At 37.2% G+C, this 20704-nt stretch overlaps 1 protein-coding gene and 1 pseudogene across 1 annotated transcript in view; one reads left to right on the top strand and one right to left on the bottom strand.

Annotated features, from left to right (window-relative positions):
* The window catches only part of AQR (aquarius intron-binding spliceosomal factor), a 119724-nt gene that overhangs the window by 73203 nt on the left and 25817 nt on the right, over positions 1-20704 (bottom strand). Inside the window, exons 7-13 of the mRNA XM_032175964.2 lie at positions 18500-18568; positions 17385-17485; positions 15221-15297; positions 11075-11139; positions 8811-8927; positions 6557-6670; positions 3343-3446 (exon numbers count right to left, since the gene is read on the bottom strand). Of these exons, the coding sequence (XP_032031855.1) occupies positions 3343-3446; positions 6557-6670; positions 8811-8927; positions 11075-11139; positions 15221-15297; positions 17385-17485; positions 18500-18568 (647 nt within the window). The remainder of the gene's footprint in view (positions 1-3342; positions 3447-6556; positions 6671-8810; positions 8928-11074; positions 11140-15220; positions 15298-17384; positions 17486-18499; positions 18569-20704) is intronic.
* On the top strand, positions 19830-20231 carry LOC116482484 (large ribosomal subunit protein eL42-like; annotated as a pseudogene).

Genomic DNA, 20704 nt, shown 5'->3' with positions numbered 1-20704 from the left:
TTCAGCACCATTGATGAAATCCTTTCTCTACTGAGTTGCCTTGACACATTAGTCAAAACTCAACTAACCATATAGGTATGGTCTGTTTCTGGACTCTATTCTATTCCATTGATCTATACATCTATCCATTTATCAATACCATAATGTCTTGATTACTATAGCTTTACAGCAAGTCTTGAAATTAGTAGAAATCTTCCAACTTTGTTCTGTTACAAAATGGTTTCGGTTATTATAGTTCCTTTGCCTTTCCATGTTATTTTTAAAATAAGTTTGTCAATTTCTATAAAATATTATGCTAGAATTATGATTGGAATTAAAATATATCTATAGATTAATTTGGGAAGGAGTCACACCTTGGGTCCTCTTATCCATAAGCAAGACCTAGCTTCTAATTTTTCAAATTAATTCATTTTAATTGTACAGACTTCCTTACATGGTTTCAGATTCTACTCTGAAACTAATTTTTAAAAAAACGACCACTGGTCAAGTTTTCATAGAGTATCAAAGAAGAACATTCCCAATTATTTGATAAAGCTTATCAAAATACACTTCCCTCTGTGTAAGGCCAAATTTTCTTAATTTACTGCAACCAAAACAATATCTCACAACAAACTGAATCCAGAAGCAGATCTGAAAATCTGTCTTCAATTAAATCAGTCACAAAAATGTAAAACAATGACACTCTTTTAATGGTGCATTTTTTTCATTTTGGAGAATATGTTTTTCATTAGCAATACATATGGCCAACATATAATGATTTCAATGAATATTTTTTTTCTTTTTTGAGATGGGGTCTCACTCTGTTGCCCAGGCTGCAGTGCAGTGGCACGACCTTGGCTCACTGCAACCTCTGCCTCCCAAGTTCAAGCCATTCTCTTGCCCCAGCCTCCCAAGTAGCTGGGATTACAGGCGTGCACCACCACGCGTGGCTAATTTTTGTATTTTTAGTAAGATGGGGTTTCACCATGTTTGCCAGGCTGGTCTCGAACTCCTGACCTCAGGTGATCCACCCACCTCAGCCTCCCAAAGTGCTGGGATTACAGGCGTGAGCCACCACACCTGGCCTCAATTGAAATTTTTAAATGAATTAATAAATGTTTAAAATCTTTCCAGTTTTTATTTCTACTATAGTGAATATAATGAATATAATACACATAAATGTTCTTTGGGATACTCAATAATTTTTAAGAGTGTAAAGGAGTTCTATGGGCAAAAATAAATTCCCTAGATGAATTATGCAGCTAAGCTAAACGTAAAAAAAAAAAAAAAAAGGCAGTAAAAGTATTTTTAAAATATAGGAAAACATTTTACAACCTTAGGGTGAGAAGGACTTCTACATAAAGCATCTAATATAGTTATTAAAGAGAATGACAGTTGTCATTAAAAATTTAAAATATCTGTAATGACAAAAGATGTTACAAACAAAAAACTGAGAGAAAATAAATGCAACACAAACTAGACAAAGGATTATTAACAAAAATATTAAGTTCTTTAAAATCAGTAAGATGACAAGCAATGAAATGCAAAATAGCAAAGGAAAATAAGGTTACAGAAGAAATGTAAATGGCCAAGAAAAAAACAGAAAAATGCTTAATTTCCCAAATAAGATCAGGGAAATGCAAAGTAAAATGAGATAAAAATAGCAAAAATTAAAGTCTAATTTACCCAGCATTAGTAGGGAGAAAAATAAATCCTCATACACTGCTAGTTTAAGTGTAAATTGATACAGTCTTTTCTGAAGGAAATTTAGCAATATGTAACAAATTTTAAACACATGCCCCGTTTGAATCAGCCATTCTGCTTCTAGGAATCAGTACGAAAAGGATGCTCATTGCAGAACTGTTTGTAAAAGCCAAAACTTAAAAATTAAAGATTCACCAATAGGAGGCCAGGCGCGGTGGCTCATGCCTGTAATCCCAGCTCTTTGGGAGGCTGAGGCAGGATCACCTGAGGTCAGGTGTTTGAGACCAGCCTGGCCAACATGGTGAAACCCCATCTCTACTAAAAATGCAAAAATTAGCTGGGCATGGTGGCATGGGCCTGTAGTCCCAGCTATTTGGGAGGCTGAGGCAGGAGAATCACTTGAATCCAGGAGGGGGAGGTTCCAGTGAGCCGAGATCGTACCACTGCACTCCAGCCTGGGTGACAGAGCAGGACTCTGTCTCAAAAAAACAAAAAAAAAGATTCACCAATAGGGGATTAACTTTTAAAAAAATAGTATGGTGGTCCTGTTTAATGGAACTCTATGTACTTATTTAAAAGAATGAAATGAATCTATGTGTTATTAATTATATTAAATTCTCATATGAGACTGAACAACCAAACCAACCTCAGTTTGTTACATTTTAAATAGTCAAGGAACTAAACATAATTTCTCCCAAGAGCTGGGGGATGATACAGTATAGTAGTTAAAAGTTAAGCCAGGCGTGGTGGCTCACGCTTGTAATCCCAGCACTTTGGGAGGCCGAGGCAGGCGGATCACGAGGTCAGGAGATCGAGACCACGGTGAAACCCCGTCTCTACTCAAAAATACAAAAAATTAGCCGGGCGTGGTGGCGGGCGCCTGTAGTCCCAGATACTTGGGAGGCTGAGTCAGGAGAATGGTGTGAACCCGGGAGGCGGAGCTTGCAATGAGCGGAGATCCCGCCATTGCACTCCAGCCTGGGGGACAGAGCGAGACTCCGTCTCAAAAAAAAAAAAAAAAGTTAGGGCTTGGAAATCACACAATCCGGGTTTAAATTGTATCTCTGCCACTTACTTGCTGTGTAACCTATGCAAATTACTTAACTATTCTATGCCTCAGACACCTTATATGTAAAATGGTACCTACTTCTAGCATGAATGTTTTCAGAGTTGTTTACACACTTAACAGAATGTCTATCACATAATAAATAAATGTATGCCATTATTATTACTATTTTCAAAAGGATATATTAGCAGATAGCTAAGTGCCAGAGGATATTACTAATTTTATAAATTTTAAACATGCAAAAATTTCCCTAAGTCACACCTCTAATATCACACATAATGAATCGTTATTGGTTTTTGTCATATGTTGTTTATGACTGATGAGATTGACCAGCTTTATATTCTACTCTAAGAAAAATTTAAGATCTAAGAAAATTGTATACATCATAAAAAATAGAAACTTTACCAAACATGGATAAGTGACAAAGACACCAAACTGCTGGAGAGAAGCACTAATTGAAGACATCAATGAAGAGTGAAATAACAAGTAATATTACCTAAAGTACTGCAAAATGATTAAAAGCAATAAAGAAAAGTAAAATTGAGGGAGCATGATACAAAAAAAGAATATATAGTTTTTTCATGTTGTCTTACCTAAGAGGTCCAAAAAACTTGACCAAGGACTCCCGAGTATCTACTTCTGCCACATTTGAGAGGGCAAAATCATAGAGTTCAGGAAAATGTGCAAAAGCAGCTCTCTAGAAGATAATGGCAAAAAATATTAAAAATTAATGTCTACATATTAATATAAACATCTACTATTTAAGAATGAAAATATTTTATAAAAATATTAACGCATTTCTCTTTCTTATATGCTTCTTTTATGTGACCTCTACCTTAGTCAGACAGAAGCATATAATAAAAAGAGAAAAAACTACAACTGTCATAGCAGAAATGTAAAAAACATAAAGTCGGCATTCAGCTTTCGACATCTAAAAGGATTTTCAATATATATGAAAATAGCCACAAAGCCTAGCTTTATTGATAGAAGAGGAGCAAAAAACAAACACACACTTGATTATCAAGAACTGGTCTAACAAGACTAAAAGAAAGTCCCAAGGAAACTCTGGCTGCAGAGAGAACTTGAAGGAGAGACCAAAAACATTATGCTTGTGCCTTGCTTTGGTTTGGAACTCTGGGAAAAGACCTCACAGGGTAACACTCTGAACCAACACAGGGTAAGCTGTAAGAAAATAGAAATAGTAGTATTGCAACAGAGTGACTGAGATAATATCCCTAGTCTTCCTTGGGATTTAACAACAGAGTGATTGAAGTAATATCCCTCGTCTTCCTTGATGTCCATGTGGCACAGAAGAGATCTGGAAGTTTTCATGTGTTCCATGGTGGATGACACAGAAGGTTGCCAAGGTTGCCATGAGTGAGCTTGCCATGGGATTATGAGATTACTGCACACAATGGCAAAATGACTCTGCAACCCAAGCATGAGAATGAACCAAGGAAATAAACAAGTCAGTCCTCAGGAGAATGCTAGCACCATCAAGCAAAGTTGGGGCCTCCTCAACAGGGGAAATAGCCAAGTTCCTTGGAAGCAATAATGATGCCTTGCCTGTGTCAATACAATAGACCACATGCCACACCAGCTGTGGTTATTTCAAGGGCAGAGACAGGACAAAAACACTAATGCTCTGAAAAAAGCAGGAAAAGACATCTGAGTTAATCCCCCTTCCAAAACAATAAGGCTATTTTGGTGTCTCCACATACCTAGTAGGAAAGAAGAAAAACAGAGATTTTTTTTTTCGCTTTTTACACCATTATTTATTTATTTTTTTTCTTCTAAAAAAAAAAAAAACGGGATACGTGTGGAAATGTGCAGGTTTGTTACATAGGTATACATGTGCCATGGTGGTTTGCTGCACCTATTGACCTGTCCTCTAAGTTCCCTCCCCTCAACCCCCATCCCCAGCAGGTCCTGGTGTGTGTTGTTCCCCTCTCTGCGTCCATGTGTTCTCAATGTTCAACTCCTGCTTATGAGTGAGAACATGCGGTATTTGGTTTTTTGTTCCTGTGTTAGTTTGCTGAGGATGATGACTTCCAGCTTCATCCATGTCCCCGCAAAGGGCATGATCTCATTCCTTTTGATGGCTGCATAGTATTCCGTGGTGTATATGTGCCACATTTTCTTTATCCAGTCTATCATTGATGGGGATTTGGGTTGGTTCCATGTCTTTAATATTATAAATGGTGCTGCAATAAACATACATGTGCATGTGCCTTTATAGTAGAATGATTTATATCCTTTTGGGTACATACCCAGTAATGGGATTGCTGGGTCAAATGGTATTTCTCGTTCTAGATCCTTGAGGGATAGCCATACTGTCTTCCACAATGGTTGAACTAATTTACATTCCCACCAACAGTGTAAAAGCGTTCCTATTTCTCTGCAGCCTTGCCAGCATCTATTGTTTCCAGAGTTTTTCATAATTGCCATTCTGACTGGTGTGAGATGGTATGGTATCTCATCGTGGTTTTGATTTGCATTTCACCGATGATCAGTGATGTTGAGTTTTTCTTCATATGTTCGTTGGCCACATAAATGTCTTCTTTTGAGAAGTATCTGTTCATATCCATTGCCCACTTTTTGATGGGGTTGTTTTTTTTCTTGTAAATATGTTTAAGTTCCTCATAAATTCTGGATATTAGAACTTTGTTAGATGGGTAGATTGCAAAAATTTTCTCCCATTCTGTAGGTTGCCTGTTCACTCTGATGATAGCTTCTTCTGCTGTGCAGAAGCTCTTTAGTTTAATTAGATCCCATTTGTCAATTTTGGCTTTTGTTGCAATTGCTTTTGGCATTTTTGTCATAACGTCTTTGCCCATGCCTGTGTTCTGAATGGTATCGCCTAGGTTTTCTTCTAGGGTTTTTATGGTTTTGGGTTTTACTTTTAAGCCTTTAATCCACCTTGAGTTAATTTTTGTATAAGCTGTAAGGAAGGGGTCCAGTTTCACTTTTCTGCATGTGGCTAGCCAGTTTTCCCAGCACCATTTACTGAATAGGAGATCCTTTCCCCATTGCTTGTTTTTGTAAGGTTTGTCGAAGATCAGATGGTTGCAGATGTGTGGTGTTATTTCTGAAGTCTCTGTTCTGCTCCATTGGTCTGTATGTCTGTTTTGGTACCAGTACCAAGCTGTTTTGGTTACTGTAGCCTTGTAGTAGAGTTTGAGGTCAGGTGGGATGATGCCTCCAGCTTTGGAGAAGAGAGATCTCTTAAGAGATAGCTAACTTGATTACAAAAGAGTTTGAACTGAATCTTTACCCCCAACAAAAGACTCTTTAAAACAGAAATAGCTGGATTACTTTAAACTGACAAATAAAACTTCCTTCTGCCATCAGAGAAACTGGAGCTCAAGAACAAGATAAGATCAGCAACAGAAAACAAGTGAAGATACTTTTTTGGGCATATCTGAACTACACTGGTAAATTTCAGTCCCATCATATGTGTTCATCTTAAAAATGTGCAAAATGGTTACACATCCCCTGCCATGTGTTGAAATACTCTTTAATAAAATAAAACTGACAGCAGAGCTAATATTTAAATCCACCAAAGTGGCCCAGTAACTAACATTTCTGAATAGCAAATATCAGTATATTGATTCACAGAATTTAGACAGGTTATAAAAGAAAGTCTTATTTTTCAAGAATTCATCAGAAAAAGAAACGTTAAAAATGTTGAATATAAAAACACTATTAAATTAACATCGTTTTCAATCTGTACCTATACAAAACCTAAATTGTAGTATAATAAAACCTTATGGAACATATACAAAGTCTATAATGTATTTTAATTACCTGTAGAGAAGTAATTCTATCATAGTGAATTGTGGTCATCTCATTCTCTGTCAGAGCATTTCCAGTTTGGTCATTAATTTCAAAACCAGTATAGAATTTAAGCATCTCCAAAAGCTGAAGAAACACATTTAAATGTATAAATCATATGAACATAAGGGCAAGAAAGCACAATACTGTTTAAAATAATAAACAGGTTCATACAGTTTCTCAGAGGTGCTAAAAAACTCAGGAATGTAAACATCACAAAAAAGATTTTAGAACATATCCAACTAAAAATGTTTTAGTTAGGTGAAAATAAAGTATGTGAATAAATTGTTAAGTCTATTTCATATACATGGTCTACTTCTGCAAAGAAAAACTTATACTGCAATCCCAATACCTAAGAGAAATTAAGGGGAACATCACACTCCGGGGACTGTTGTGGGGTGGGGGGAGGGGGAAAGGACAGCATTAGGAGATATACCTAATGCTAAATGATGAGTTAATGGGTGCAGCAAAACAACATGGCACATGGATACATATGTAACAAACCTGCACATTGTGCACATGTACCCTAAAACCTAAAGTATAATAATAATAAAAAAAAAAGAATCAGAAAAACCAAAAACAAAAAAAAAGAAATTAAGGAGATAATCTAAAGAAGCCCAATATTTTAATGAAACAAACAAACAAAATCTATCTTATCTATCTACATCACTGAAAACTTACAAAGCTATAGCACCAGAGGGAACTCCTGAGGTCTCTTACTACAGGTTTTGCAATTCATAATTGGAGATACTTTTTTATATGCCACTTTTTTTTTTTTTTTTTTTTTTTCTGAGACGGAGTCTCACTCTGCGTGATCTCGGCTCACTGCAAGCTCCACCTCCCGGGTTCACGCCATTCTCCTGCCTCAGCCTCCCGAGTAGCTGGGACTGCAGGCACCTGCCACCACGCCTAGCTAATTTTTTGTATTTTTAGTAGAGACAGGGTTTCACCGTGTTAGCCAGGATGGTCTCGATCTCCTGACCTCATGATCTGCCCGCCTCAGCCTCCCAAAGTGCTGGGATTACAGGCGTGAGCCACCGCGCCCGGCTGTGCTGCTTCTTTTAGGGAAAAACACTAAGAGAGGGAAAGCTAAGTTATTCTTTTTTCTCCGTGGCCATCAAAGTCCTCTGGCTTAGTTTCTCTTGCTAACGAGGCTCTGATGTCTCCCCTGTAACAGCAGCATCAACAGAGCCTACTGGCTGCACTCACCCCAAATCTTTATTATTTTTAGATCTAATCTATGGCAGATCAGATATTAAGATTTTAATATATTTTAATATACGTGGCAAATCACTAGATAGAAATTTAAAAAGAGAATAAGAGGAATGCTCCCAGATATAAAAGAACAAAGGGGACATGTAAACACATACCAAAATTGTATCTCTATGATCTCACTGAAAGATAGCAATAGAAGTTTGTTAAAAATGATTTCTTCTGCTGGGTGCAGTGGTTCACGCCTGTAATCCTAGCATTTTGGGAGGCCGAGGTGGGCAAATTGGCTTAGTTCAGGAGTGTGAGACCACCTGGACAACATGGTGAGACCCTGTCTCTACTAAAAATACAAAACATTACCCGGGTGTGGTGGTGCATGCCTGTAATTCCGGGTACTGGGGAGACTGAGGCAGGAGAATCACTTGAACCCAGGAGGCGGAGGTTGCAGTGAGCCGAGATCATGCCACTGCCACTGCACTCCAGCCCGGGTGACAGAGCGAACTGTGTCTCCATAAACAAAACAAAACAAAACCAAAAGAAATGCTTTCTTCTGCATGACATAACAGGAAATGTAAAATACTGTGTCTTCCTACCCAAGACAACAAAGTTAAGTGCATTTGCAGCTTCCTTATTCAAGGCAGCATGTATACTTCTACATGATCAACTATCTGTCACCATCATCTTATAGAAAGAGTCACAGTATTGGGGCATAGTTCATTTAAAATTAATGCTCATCAGCTACTATATTTCACATAAAATCAAAATTTGTGAACATGTGTGACTGTATTCCCCAAATCATAATTCAGTCCAATAATAAAAATCATACATAATTAACAAAAAGTTATATAATTACTAGAGGCAACCTATATAAGAATACATTCATTTTATATATTAAGACATGACTTTAAAATAACTAGGAGTTTGTGTTATGCCCTGATACTCCCAGTTGTGTGGCAAAGAAAAGATCAATTTAGAGAGTAAAACAATAAATACGTTCAGATACATCAATATTCACCTGGGAAAAAAGATGGCCATCCTCTTCTCTACGAACAAGATTGGAAAGGTAACAGTGAACCAGAAGGTGAGAGTCATCCAGGATGGTATTAAACCAGCGCCTTGTGGGTAGCAGGGCCTGGGAAAAACAAAACATCATAACAGTAAGTTTGCGTCTATTCTCCACAGCTAGAAGTGAAATCTACTGATATTTAACTCAGAAGTATTAATCACATACCAGGTACCCTCCAACCTTCCAATAAACACACTGTATACAATGCAAGAGGTCCCGTTTATGCTGTAAATCAACCCAGTGGCAATGTTTTTGGTTTTAAAAACAATAATGACGATAAAAGAACTTTTAAGATAAAATTGAAAATAAAGGCCGGGCGCGGTGGCTCATGCCTATAATCCCAGCATTTTGGGAGGCCGTGGCGTGGCAGGTAGATCACCTGAGGTCAGGAGTTCAAGATTAGCCTGGCCAACAGGGCAAAACTCTATCTCTACTAAGAATACAAAAACTAGGTGGCTGTGGTGACGGGCGCCTGTAATCCCAGCTACTCGGGAGGCTGAGGCAGTGAGAATTGCTTGAACCCAGGAGGCAGAGGTTGTCTTGAACCAAGATCGTGCCACTGCACTCAAGCCTGGACGACAGAGCAAGACTCTGTCTCAGAAAAAAAAAAAAAAAGAAAGAAAATCCAGCACTAAAGGAATCTCACAGATCATCTTGGCCAGTAGTTTTCCAACAAAATCCTACGTAAAATTCCAATATACACCGTGTATAAGTTTAAAAGTGGAGTTGCTCTGAGAAAAAAGGAAGTACAAATCCCAAAGATTCCTGTCTTTGTCTCCTCTCCTCATGTTCCCCTACACTATAGCTTGAAAATCACTAATCTAATCAAATATCCTCATTTTATAGATGAAGTTATTGAGATCCTCAGAAGTTAGAAGTTAGTTACTGGCAGAGCTAGAATTTGAAAGATCTCATGAATGACTGCTAGTCCAATATGCTAATACTCATATCAAAAAACCACCTTACTTCTCCATACAAGTAACAGATCTTCTTTCAATTTCTCAAATTAATGAGAGAAAGGAAAGGAAATCAATTCAATCTGAGCTACCCCAATTCTGTATCTGAACTTGTCAGCAAATCCTGCACCTGAGTATGAAATCCTTTTTTTTTTTTTTAAGAATCTTCATTTTAAAAAATTGAACACAGCAGCTATATTTTTCTTCACAAACATTGGGCACATTTAGAAAAGTGAGATTATTTAAAGAGACAATTATAAACCCATGACTTCATCCATTACAGAAAACTCTGTATGAGGGGTATTAAAGTATGACACAAAATAAATTGTCACTGCTGGACTCATGTTTAATAACTATACTATGTAATGCTTTTTCTACAAACAACAGCCCATGATAGCTGAGTCACTCATTTGAAAATCTGAAGGGCCAACTACTCGTGACCTCTTTCTCTAAGTGACACCTTGAAACATGTACAAAGTAAAACCAGTTTGAGGTGATGAAGAAATACTTCATATAGACCAGGCACGGTGGCTCACGCCTATAATCCCAAGCAATTCTCCTACTTGGGAGGCCAAGGTGGAAGGATTGCTTGAGCCCAGGAGTTCAAAACCAGCCTGGGAAATATGGTGAAACCCCGTCTCTACAAAAAACAGGAAAACTAGCCGGGCGTGGTGGTGCCCAACTGTAGTCTCAGCTGCTCAGGGGTCTGAGGTGGATCAGGAGGATCACCTGAGGCCTGGGAGGCGGAGGCTGCAGTGAGCCGAGACAGCGCCACTGCATTCTAGCCTTGGTGACAGAGAAAGACCTGATCTCAAAGAAAAGAAAAGAAGAAAAGGAAAGAAAAGAAAAGGGAAAAGAAAAAGAATTTTTCTTTTCTTATTTATTAATGTATTTTTATTGTATTGTATTGTATTATATTAATTTTTATTAATGTATAATCTATATTAATGTATATTAATAAATATTGTATACAATAATATATTATTATACAATACATGGGCACCCAATATGTATTGTATTATTATACAATACATATGTATATAATAAATATATACATATTTACCTTTAATATATTTTAATTAATGAAAGGAAATATATACCTTTCCTTTCTCTCATTAATGTGAGAAATTGAAATATATAATAAATATATACATATGTATTGAAAAGAAAAGAAAAAAATACTTCATATATAGTCATATGCTTAATCTTAGACCCCCTAATGATTATATAACAAAAAAGTCACTGTAGATTTCTTACCTCTAGATCAATCATAAGTTCAATGAATCTTTCACAGTAATGAACTTTGTCCATAGTGACAGGTTCTAGACATAAGAGAGAAAGCATGATAGAATTTTCTTACTAGGGCATTTTGCATGCTGTTTCTGAAAACTGGCAGTTATTTAATAACTTAAATAAAGCCATTTGTCTTTTATTCATCAGAATTGGACTATGATTTAGAATGAGGATCTCACATACATATTTTTTTAAGGAAGGCCTTACCCTGATACTTAGCTCTACAAATATGAGAAAAATAAAAAATCTAGCTTGGGTCAGACGCACATTTTAAAAATCAGGTTTGCAAAGATATTTTAAAAGTATGAACCTTTAAAAATCTGTATTCAATTAGATTTTGAAAAAACTTAGAGATATAAAAACTAGAAGGCAGTTTTATATCAGTTTTTGCTCCACTTTCCTTATTGTCTTTACATTCTAAACTTCTGAGAGTTTTCTCGTATGTATAAACACACACACCTATGTATATGTACACACACACACCTTTAAAGTGCACTGAAAACTAATTAGAGAGGTAATTTTTATGATTTTTTTCCACTGTACATGTATTACTTTAACATTAGAATGCCAATGACACAAAGAACAATAAAAATACCTTTTAAATCACTAGCTTATTATATACTACTTATGAGCATAATATACTATTTTTACAAATATTTATTTTTGTTTTTAAATAATTACAACCTTGGGACACGAAGTATTTTCAGAGTACAAGCTTTTTTCCTAATGCCAGGAAATGGTCTACCATTTTACCAACTAAAACCATCCTGTCAAGTTGGTTTCAATTAAAACAAAGATAATTTTAGGTTTCCTGTTGCTACTTAGTTTAAAGACTTGCAGCAGTGACTAACACCCAGTGCCAGACCTATAGAAGGCATCCTACAAATGCTTACATAAAAATCCATTTATTTATTTGTAGTGTACAGGAAAACGGAAAGCTTAATGTAAAGCAAGAAATGTGAATACTTTTGTGATTAATATATACAGAAATGTTAACTGGAACTTTTTCAGCTAGCATATGCCCATAATCCAAACCTGAAATAACAGAAGTATAGAAATTATTAGCTGGAAAAGACCTTTGAGAGCATCTATTCTAGATCTTCATTTTCCAGGTAGAAAAACATGATCAGAGAAAATGACCTGATAAAGGTGTAAAGCTAGAATGGTTGGTTAGAACTGGAACCCAGGTTTTCTGCGACATACATATACAGTTATTTAAAATAACAATTTAAAGGAGCAATTTTTAAATTAAATCCATTCAAACCAACCTTTTGTTGCTATCTTTCATTCTTGTAACTGTCAAAGGAAAACATTTTTTCCCAAACTAAAAGAGTGAGCAAATTCTGAATTCTGTATCTTTATTTACGTCTTGAGAAATTACTGGAAATGGCCCATTTAAAATTAGAAAACAATGCATGGTACTCTGGTGACTAAAGTTGCATGTTTTTTTATGATAGCTGGTCCTACTGGGCATGTTGCCTAAGGTAGAAACCTTGCTATCCCAATTTCAGACACAAATATTTCCTTATCATTTGTCTCAGCTATACTGTAACTTTTTTTCCCTTCTAACAGCAATCTTAACATCTCAGACTATCCTACACAGATTTCCAACAACTCATCTGGGCATTCTGTTTTTAATGACCCTATTTTAAAAAGGAAACTACAATCCTTCTTAAAATCTTTAAAAAATTAGCCTTGTTTTTCCTAACTACATAATCCATCTATCTTCATACCCATTCTGAACTGGCAAATTACTGTCATCATCCTGTTAGTTCCTTTACCAGCAAGCTGACAAATTTTGATAAAAATTCAAGATTAAGAAATGATGTTTTCTGGCCAGGCGCAGTGGCTCACACCTGAAATCCCAGCACTTTGGGAGGCCGAGGAGGGTGGATCACTTGAGGTCAGGAGTTCAAGACCAGCCTGGCCAACATGGTGAAACCCCATCTCTACTAAGAATACAAAAATTAGCCGGGCATGGTGGTGTGCACCTGTAGTACCAGCTACTTGGGAGGCTGAGGCAGGAGAATCACTTGGACCCAGAAGGCAGATGTTGCAGTGAGCTGAGATTGCGCCACTGCACTCCAGACTGGGAGACAGAATGAGACTCCATCTTTAAAAAAAAAAAAAAAAAAGTTGTTTTCTGACAGTATATAAACAATAGTGGCAACAGCAAGCGGTTTATAGGCTGTTAAATTACTGCAGGCCCTATGTTCTTGTTTTTGAAACCTAGACGACCCTAGATAAACATTCCATAGTTAGAGATATCAATTTTTATTACAGACATTAGTTCTATAGACATTAGTAGCTCAAAGTGCTCAATGTTATTCTTTGTGCCAAGAAAACCCAATCTTAGTCCTCTTTTCAGGTTTGAAGGCACTTAACAGACTTAAGATTATAAGCATAAAATGTCTTCTTTATTTATTTATTTATGAGATGGAGTCTCGTTCTGTCACTCAGGCTGGAGTGCAGTGGCACAATCTCGGCTCACTGCAAGCTCCACCTCCCGGGTTCACACCATTCTCCTGCCTCAGCCTCCCAAGCAGCTGGGACTACAGGTGCCCGCCACTGCGCCCGGCTAATTTTTTGTATTTTTAGTAGAAACGGGGTTTCACTGTGGTCTCGATCTCCTGACCTCGTGATCCACCCTCCTCAGCCTCCCAAAGTGCTGGGATTACAGGCGTGAGCCACCGCGCCTGGCCAAAACCTTTTCTTTATACTAATGCTAGTAGCAGTACTGTGCCCCAAATCAGATACAACTGATTTACTGCATTGGTATCAACTCCTCACTGAACTGTAGCTATGATTTTCAGTTGTAAAATATTACTTGGAGGGTCAGCATTTATAACTCATTCCATTGTATTTTTTTAAAAGCTGTACTTTCTGATGCAAAAATACAAATATGGTATACCTATAGAGCTGTTCTTAGATTATATTCCACTTAAAAATATTAAAACAATTGGCCGAGTGTGGTGGCTCACGCCTGTAATCCCAGTGCTTTGGGAGGCCGTGGCAGGCGGATTACCTGAGGTCAGGAGTTCGAGACCAGGCTGGCCAACATGGTAAAACCCCGTCTCTACTAAAAATACAAAAATTAGCCGGGCATGGTGGCCCACCCCTGTACCTCCAGCTACTCAGGAGGCTGAGGCAGGAGAATTGCTTGAGCCCAGGAGACGGAGGTTGCAGTGAGCCAAGACTGTGCCACTGTACTCCAGTCTGGCTGACAGAGTCAGCCTCTGTCTCAAAAAAATAATAATAATTAAACAATTATATTTTAATTTTATAATTTTAATATAGTATGTACTCTATATAGTATATCCTTACTTTTTAAATCAATAAATGGAGCTATGATGGAGGAAAATCCTTCTATTTAGTCTTTTAGCTCATATCTCAGTAATATTTCTCCTTTTTTTCCCCCAACAGTATCAACAGGACTTAAAAACACTATTCAGCACCATATTATAAATAACATGCAAATATGGTCTGTAATTTTCCTCTTCACAACTGTATCCCAGCACCTTAGACAGGACCTAGATCTAGTAATTAGGTGATAAAAATATTTGCTACATAAAGGAATATTTCAATAACCACACTGGTGCCTTTAAAATAACCCTTAGGCCAGGCGCCGTGGCTCACGCCTGTAATCCCAGCACTTTGAGAGGCTGAGGTGGATGGATCACTGGAGGTCAGGAGTTCAAGACCAGCCTGGCCAACATGGAGAAACCCCGTCTCTACCAAAAATACAAAACTAACTGGGCATGGTGGCGCATCCCTGTAATCTCAGCTACTCGGGAGGCTGAGGCAGGAGAACCACTGGAACCCTGGAGGGGGAGGTTGCAGTGAGCCGAGATCATGCCACTGCACTCCGGTCTGGGTGACAGAGCAAGACTCTGTCTCAAAAAATAAATAAATAAAATAAAATAAAATAACCCTTAAAGGCAGTCCCAATACTCACACTGGTAATATATTTAAAAAGGAGAGGACATACACTTTGCCAATACAATTTAAAATCATTCCAAGAACAGTTTTTAGATTAGAGATGAGTAAATACCATAGGGGCAGCTATATGATAATTTCACAAATGCACTGAGTAAAAAAGAAGATAGTTACCGGAAAGTGGGACTGATTTCAGCACAGAGATAAACTTCTGGATGAGTTGTGAAAGAAATCTCCTCTCTTGATATGCCCTAAAATCAGAAAGAACATTGACCAATTATTTTTGAAAAATAGTCATTTCAAAAGTAAATTTTAAATGTTGACCACAGCTTTCCAATACTGTTCAACTGTTCATTTCTTTGTGAAGCTGGGACTATAACTTGGATATACAGCTTCTTCTTTCTACGTAAATACAGTGCTATACGAAGAAAAGGAGAGTCACATTACTGACCTAATAAGCCACCTAAGCAAGCACCTCCTTCTCTCACCGTGAACGTTTTCTTTTTTCTTTTTTTGAGGTGGAATCTTGCTCTGTTGCCCAGGCTGGAGTGCAGTGGCGTGATTTCAGCTCACTGCAACCCCTGTCTCCCGGGTTCAAGCAATTCTCTTGCCTCAGCCTCTCGAGTAGCTGGGATGACAGGCGCCTGCCACCACGCCTGGCTAATTTTTGTATTTTCAGTAGAGATGGGGTTCCACCACCTTGGCCAGGCTGGTCTTGAACTCCTGACCTTGTGATCCACCCACCTCGGCCTCCCAAAGTGCTGGGATTACAGGCGTGAGCCATGGCGCCCAGCCTGAGCCACAGCTCCCAGCCAAACATTTTCATTTGTGATTTACAAGTCAGACCCAGAAAGAAGTTTCAAAATTCCGTTTATAGTCTGCCCTTACCATTAAAAATCTCACATTTAATGTAGTTAAAATGAGATGAACAATATTATATTTTAACGTTTAAGTATTAAGTATAACAGAGTATTATAATAGCTAAAGATCAAATGTTTAAAAAATAATTTTCTATTCATTACTACTTTAAGATCTATCCATTAATGAACAGACATGTATCAAGTATTGTATAGCTGTAAATGCTTGTAACAGTCCTGCTGGAAATACAAAGAAGGGGAATGGCTAAAATCTACTTGCAATAACAAGTCATATATTATAAACACAATTAGTAATACATGCCAGTATGTGATTAATAAAACTGCCTGATATTAATTAAGCACGCATTTTGCCAGGATCTGAGCTACGCTAAACACTTCACATCTTATTTAATATTGATAACAGTCCTCGGAAATGGGTACTATTGTCCAGATTTCACAATGAGGCTTAGAGGTGAAGTAACTTGCCCAAAGTCATACGGCAATTGAGTGTGGAATCTAGCTAAGTCTGATTGTAGAACCTATGTCCTCAACTACTATACATATCCCAATCATTACATAAACAGCTGTATGTTTTCAAAAAAATCATAGAGCATGTGTTCTAGGAGTTCAGATGAAAGCACTATGATCTAAAGTAAAATAGTTGGTCTGGAAGAGTGTTTATATGGTTAATATTCAATTAAGTGGAGTGAAGAGGAAAGGGACTTAGGAAAGAAATGCTACAGAAACAATGACTAGAGTAGTCCAGTGATTTGCAAGAGTCACAAGAAACAGCTGCAAGCTTCTGAAAGCCTTGTAAGAAGTTTAGAGTTAGGCTGGGCGCGGTGGCTCATGCCTGTAATCCCAGCACTTCAGGAGGCCGAGGCAGGCGGATCACCTGAGGTCGGGAGTTCGAGACTAGCCTGACCAACATGGAGAAACCCTGTCTCTACTAAACGTACAAAATTAGCCGGGCATGGTGGCGCATGCCTGTAATCCCCGCTACTCAGAGGCTGGGGCAAGAGAAATCGCTTGAATCCGGGAGGCGGAGGTTGCAGTGAGCCACGGTCACACTATTGCACCCCAGCCTGGGCAAGAAGGGCGAAACTCCGTCTCAAAAAAATAAAAAAAGAGTGAAGGAGTAAGAAAAAGAAAGAAAAGTTATATTAATAGCCTGAAGATAGTGGAGAAAATTGAGAACCATCCATGAGGGACACGGACAATAGGCAGGGAGAAAAACAGTGGGTCAACTATATATACTTAGCAGCACAGAAAGAAGGAAAAGAAGAAAAGCATAATGTTCTGGCTTCTGCTTTAGATCTTTGTGAAAAATATTCTTAATGACAGTCTAGGTAAAAGCACTTATTATAATAATTTATTTGCGCTCAGCACTATATAAAGGAAAACAACAAACCAGTCAACATCATCTAAGGTCCACAATCCAGCATAATAAGCCAACATGAAATGAAGCTCTGCCAACATACTGTTCTCTTGCTTCTGGATCCATCTTTTCATCATTCTTTTTAATCAAGTTCCAGAATTTTCTTAGCTTAGGTGTCTTTTTTAATTCTAATTCCAATCGTGCCTGAAGAAGAGATGTGTTATTAAATTACCAGTAACCTCAAAGTTTACAAGGATAAGGATTAGATCAACCATTTGTTAGTTTTCTAATATACGAGTACAAAATAGAGCAATTTGATAAAACCTAAAAATAACATGACAAACCCTGAAAATTAAGAAATGAATAACGATATTTTAAAAAATTATTCAATTCTTGCTCTTGTTAATAAAAATACAAATCAAGATTGTAAGCTCAATAATCAACTTTTTTTATTTCAAAACTTAGAGCGCTAAGTCTGAAAAATATATGCACCAACACTTAGCATAATCACTGAGGTTTGAAAAATATGAGTCTGAAACAATGCACAAAAAACAGCGATCACAAGTAAATAAGGAAATGTCCACATCAGCATATTCTCTCTTATGGCACTTGCCACTTTTTAACTCAGTATTAATTATTTAATGTGCCTTATGTTTTCATCCCCATCAACTGGTGCTTATAAATGAGTCTGCATATCTGAGTATATGCAGAAACATCCATGTGCAGGAAATGAAATTCTGAATAAAGCATTACACTGAAATCTGATAGTTTTAACTAAACTACCTGAGATGTATTAATTTGGCTTTGGTACCTGCACATATTACCCAATAAAGACTTTATGGAAAAATGGAAGTCATTAATATTAGGTATGATCCAGATCTTCTCCTACAGCTATATATATATACTCTAATCAAGGAAAAAAAAATTTAAGTCCACATTTAGTCTCATCTATACTTTGCTAAATTAACTACCTTTCTCTATAAGCTCAATACATACTACCATATTCATTTTATATTACTAAAATTAAGTTAAATATTGAATGCACATAAAAACTTTAAAATAAAAACTGTATCTATGAAAAGTTAATGCAAAGTGGCTTTTCTAAGAAAAGGGGTATTTAGCTACCACTTGTATATCCAGATTAAGGCTATAGACTCTACAACCACATGTTCTACTTATAACACATACATTCATAAGACTCTGAAATTAGAGACTTACCAGCTGTAAGCCCATCCACATTGGGAGGGAGATAAGCTGCTGTACTTGACTTCGTATCAAGTCTACCTCCTGTTTAGGGCATGAAGAAAACAAGTTTATAAACATACCAGCATTTCTACCTAAGTTTTTACATAAGAAGTATACTGCCTTTTTAAGTCCTGGAGGGAAAACATGCCACAAATATTTTCAAATTAATATTTTGATATTAAGAAGTTCAATGCTTTAAAAAAGGCTCTATCCTTATTATTTACAGATTTTGTATTTGTAAATTCATATACTAACAAAAATGTATTTGAAACCTCAAAATCTACACTCTATGTGCTTTCACAGTCATCCAGATGGCCCAAACAAAAATCTGAGTTGCCTGACATGCACATTCTCAGGTGAGACTGAGCTGATGCTCTGCTTCATTCTCAGCTCTCATACTATAAGAAACAAGTATCCTTTTTGTGGTCTATTGAGTACTATTTTTTGGGGCACGTTTGTGCTTTTTGATGATTTTGCTGTTTAAAATGGCAGCAAGCCCAAGGCTGAAGTGCTGTCTGATGTTCATGGGTGCAAGAAGGCTGTGATATGTCTTACAGAGTAAATACGTATGTTGGATAAGCTTTGTTCAGGCATAATTACAGTGCTGTTGGCAGTGAGTTCATGGTTAATGAATCAACAATATACAATAAATAAGCTGTCTTTAAATAGAAACACACATAAAATAAGGCTATGTATTGATAGTTTGTAAAATGCCATCACCGAGGCTTGCAGGAACCTAACCCTGTATTTCCCCAAGGAGTAATGGTTCTGTATTAGCTCATTCAGTGTTCACAGCTACTTTATAAAATAAACATAACTACCTCAAATAAGAATTGACTGCATATTTTAAAAGATAAAGCATTTCTTTTTTTTTTTTTTTTTTTTGACAGAGTCTCGCTCTGTCACCCAGGTTGGAGTGCAGTGGTACAATCTTGGCTCACTGCAAGCTCCGCCTCCCAGGTTCACGCCATTCTCCTGCCTCAGCCTCCCTAGTAGCTGCGACTATAGGGGCCTGCCACCACACCCGGCTAATTTTTTTGTATTTTTTAGTGGAGACGGGGTTTCACCTTGTTAGCCAGGATGGTCTCAATCTCCTGAACTCGTGATCTGCCTGCCTTGGCCTCCCAAAGTGCTGGGATTACAGGTGTGAGCCGCTGTGCCCAGCAAGATAAAGCATTTCAATAATAAACTAGTTTGGTAAGTTGGTTAAAACTATCACCAAATTACTAATACTAATGAAATCTTGTTTCTGTTTAGTTTCCGATAAAAAAAATCATATCTATTTATATTTCTATTTGTTCTGTTTAGTTTAATAAATGTTAAAGAGGCTTTTCATGCTGATAACGCTCACGCAAGCATGGTTAACGTCCCTAAAACCAGCCGGACTTTCTGTAAGAAGTGTGGCAAGCACCAACCCCATAAAGTGACACAGTACAAGGGCAAGGATTCTCTGTATGCCCAGGGAAAACGGCGTTATGACAGGAAGCAGAGTGGCTATGGTGGGCAAACTTAAGCCGATCTTCTGGAAAAAGGCTAAAACTACAAAGAAGATTGTGCTAAGGCTTGAGTGCACTGAGCCCAACTATAGATCTAAGAGAATGCTGGCTATTAAAAGATGCAAGCATTTTGAACTGGGAGGAGATAAGAAGAGAAAGGGACAAGTGATCCAGTTCTAAGCATCATCTTTATTATGAAGACAATAAAATCTTGAGTTTATGTTCAAAAATAAATAAATAAATAAATAAAAATAAATGTTAAAGAGATAACAGTGGTATCCAGTGCAGGCATCATAAATCTTTTTTTATGCCTTTAAAAGATCTATGTGAGATAGTACATGGAAACAGGTAATAACCATCCATCTATTAACACTCGGTCTTCAGAATAAGAAAGAACTCCATGCATTCTCCTGCATGGGTGTAAGTGAATTATCAATTCAGAGGCACTAAATAAATATGTGTATTTTATCAGCTAACCACATAGGAAAGCTCAAATAAAATATTACTGAAAATATTTAATTTTTTAGAAGATAATCTTATGAAGGATGAAAATGTATCACACATAAGACATTTTCAAAGATCATCTACACTTGGCCTTTATCAGTCAACTCAAAATACAACTGTCCTGCTGACTAACCAGCCTATGCATGAGGCATGATGAAAAGTAATGAAACTACATTCC

This window comes from Hylobates moloch, unplaced genomic scaffold (assembly GCF_009828535.3).
Source record: "Hylobates moloch isolate HMO894 unplaced genomic scaffold, HMol_V3 SCAFFOLD_14, whole genome shotgun sequence".
Taxonomy (NCBI): Eukaryota; Metazoa; Chordata; class Mammalia; order Primates; family Hylobatidae; genus Hylobates; species Hylobates moloch.
Note: the sequence above shows the minus strand (reverse complement) of the source record. Positions and strands in the feature narration are given on the sequence as shown.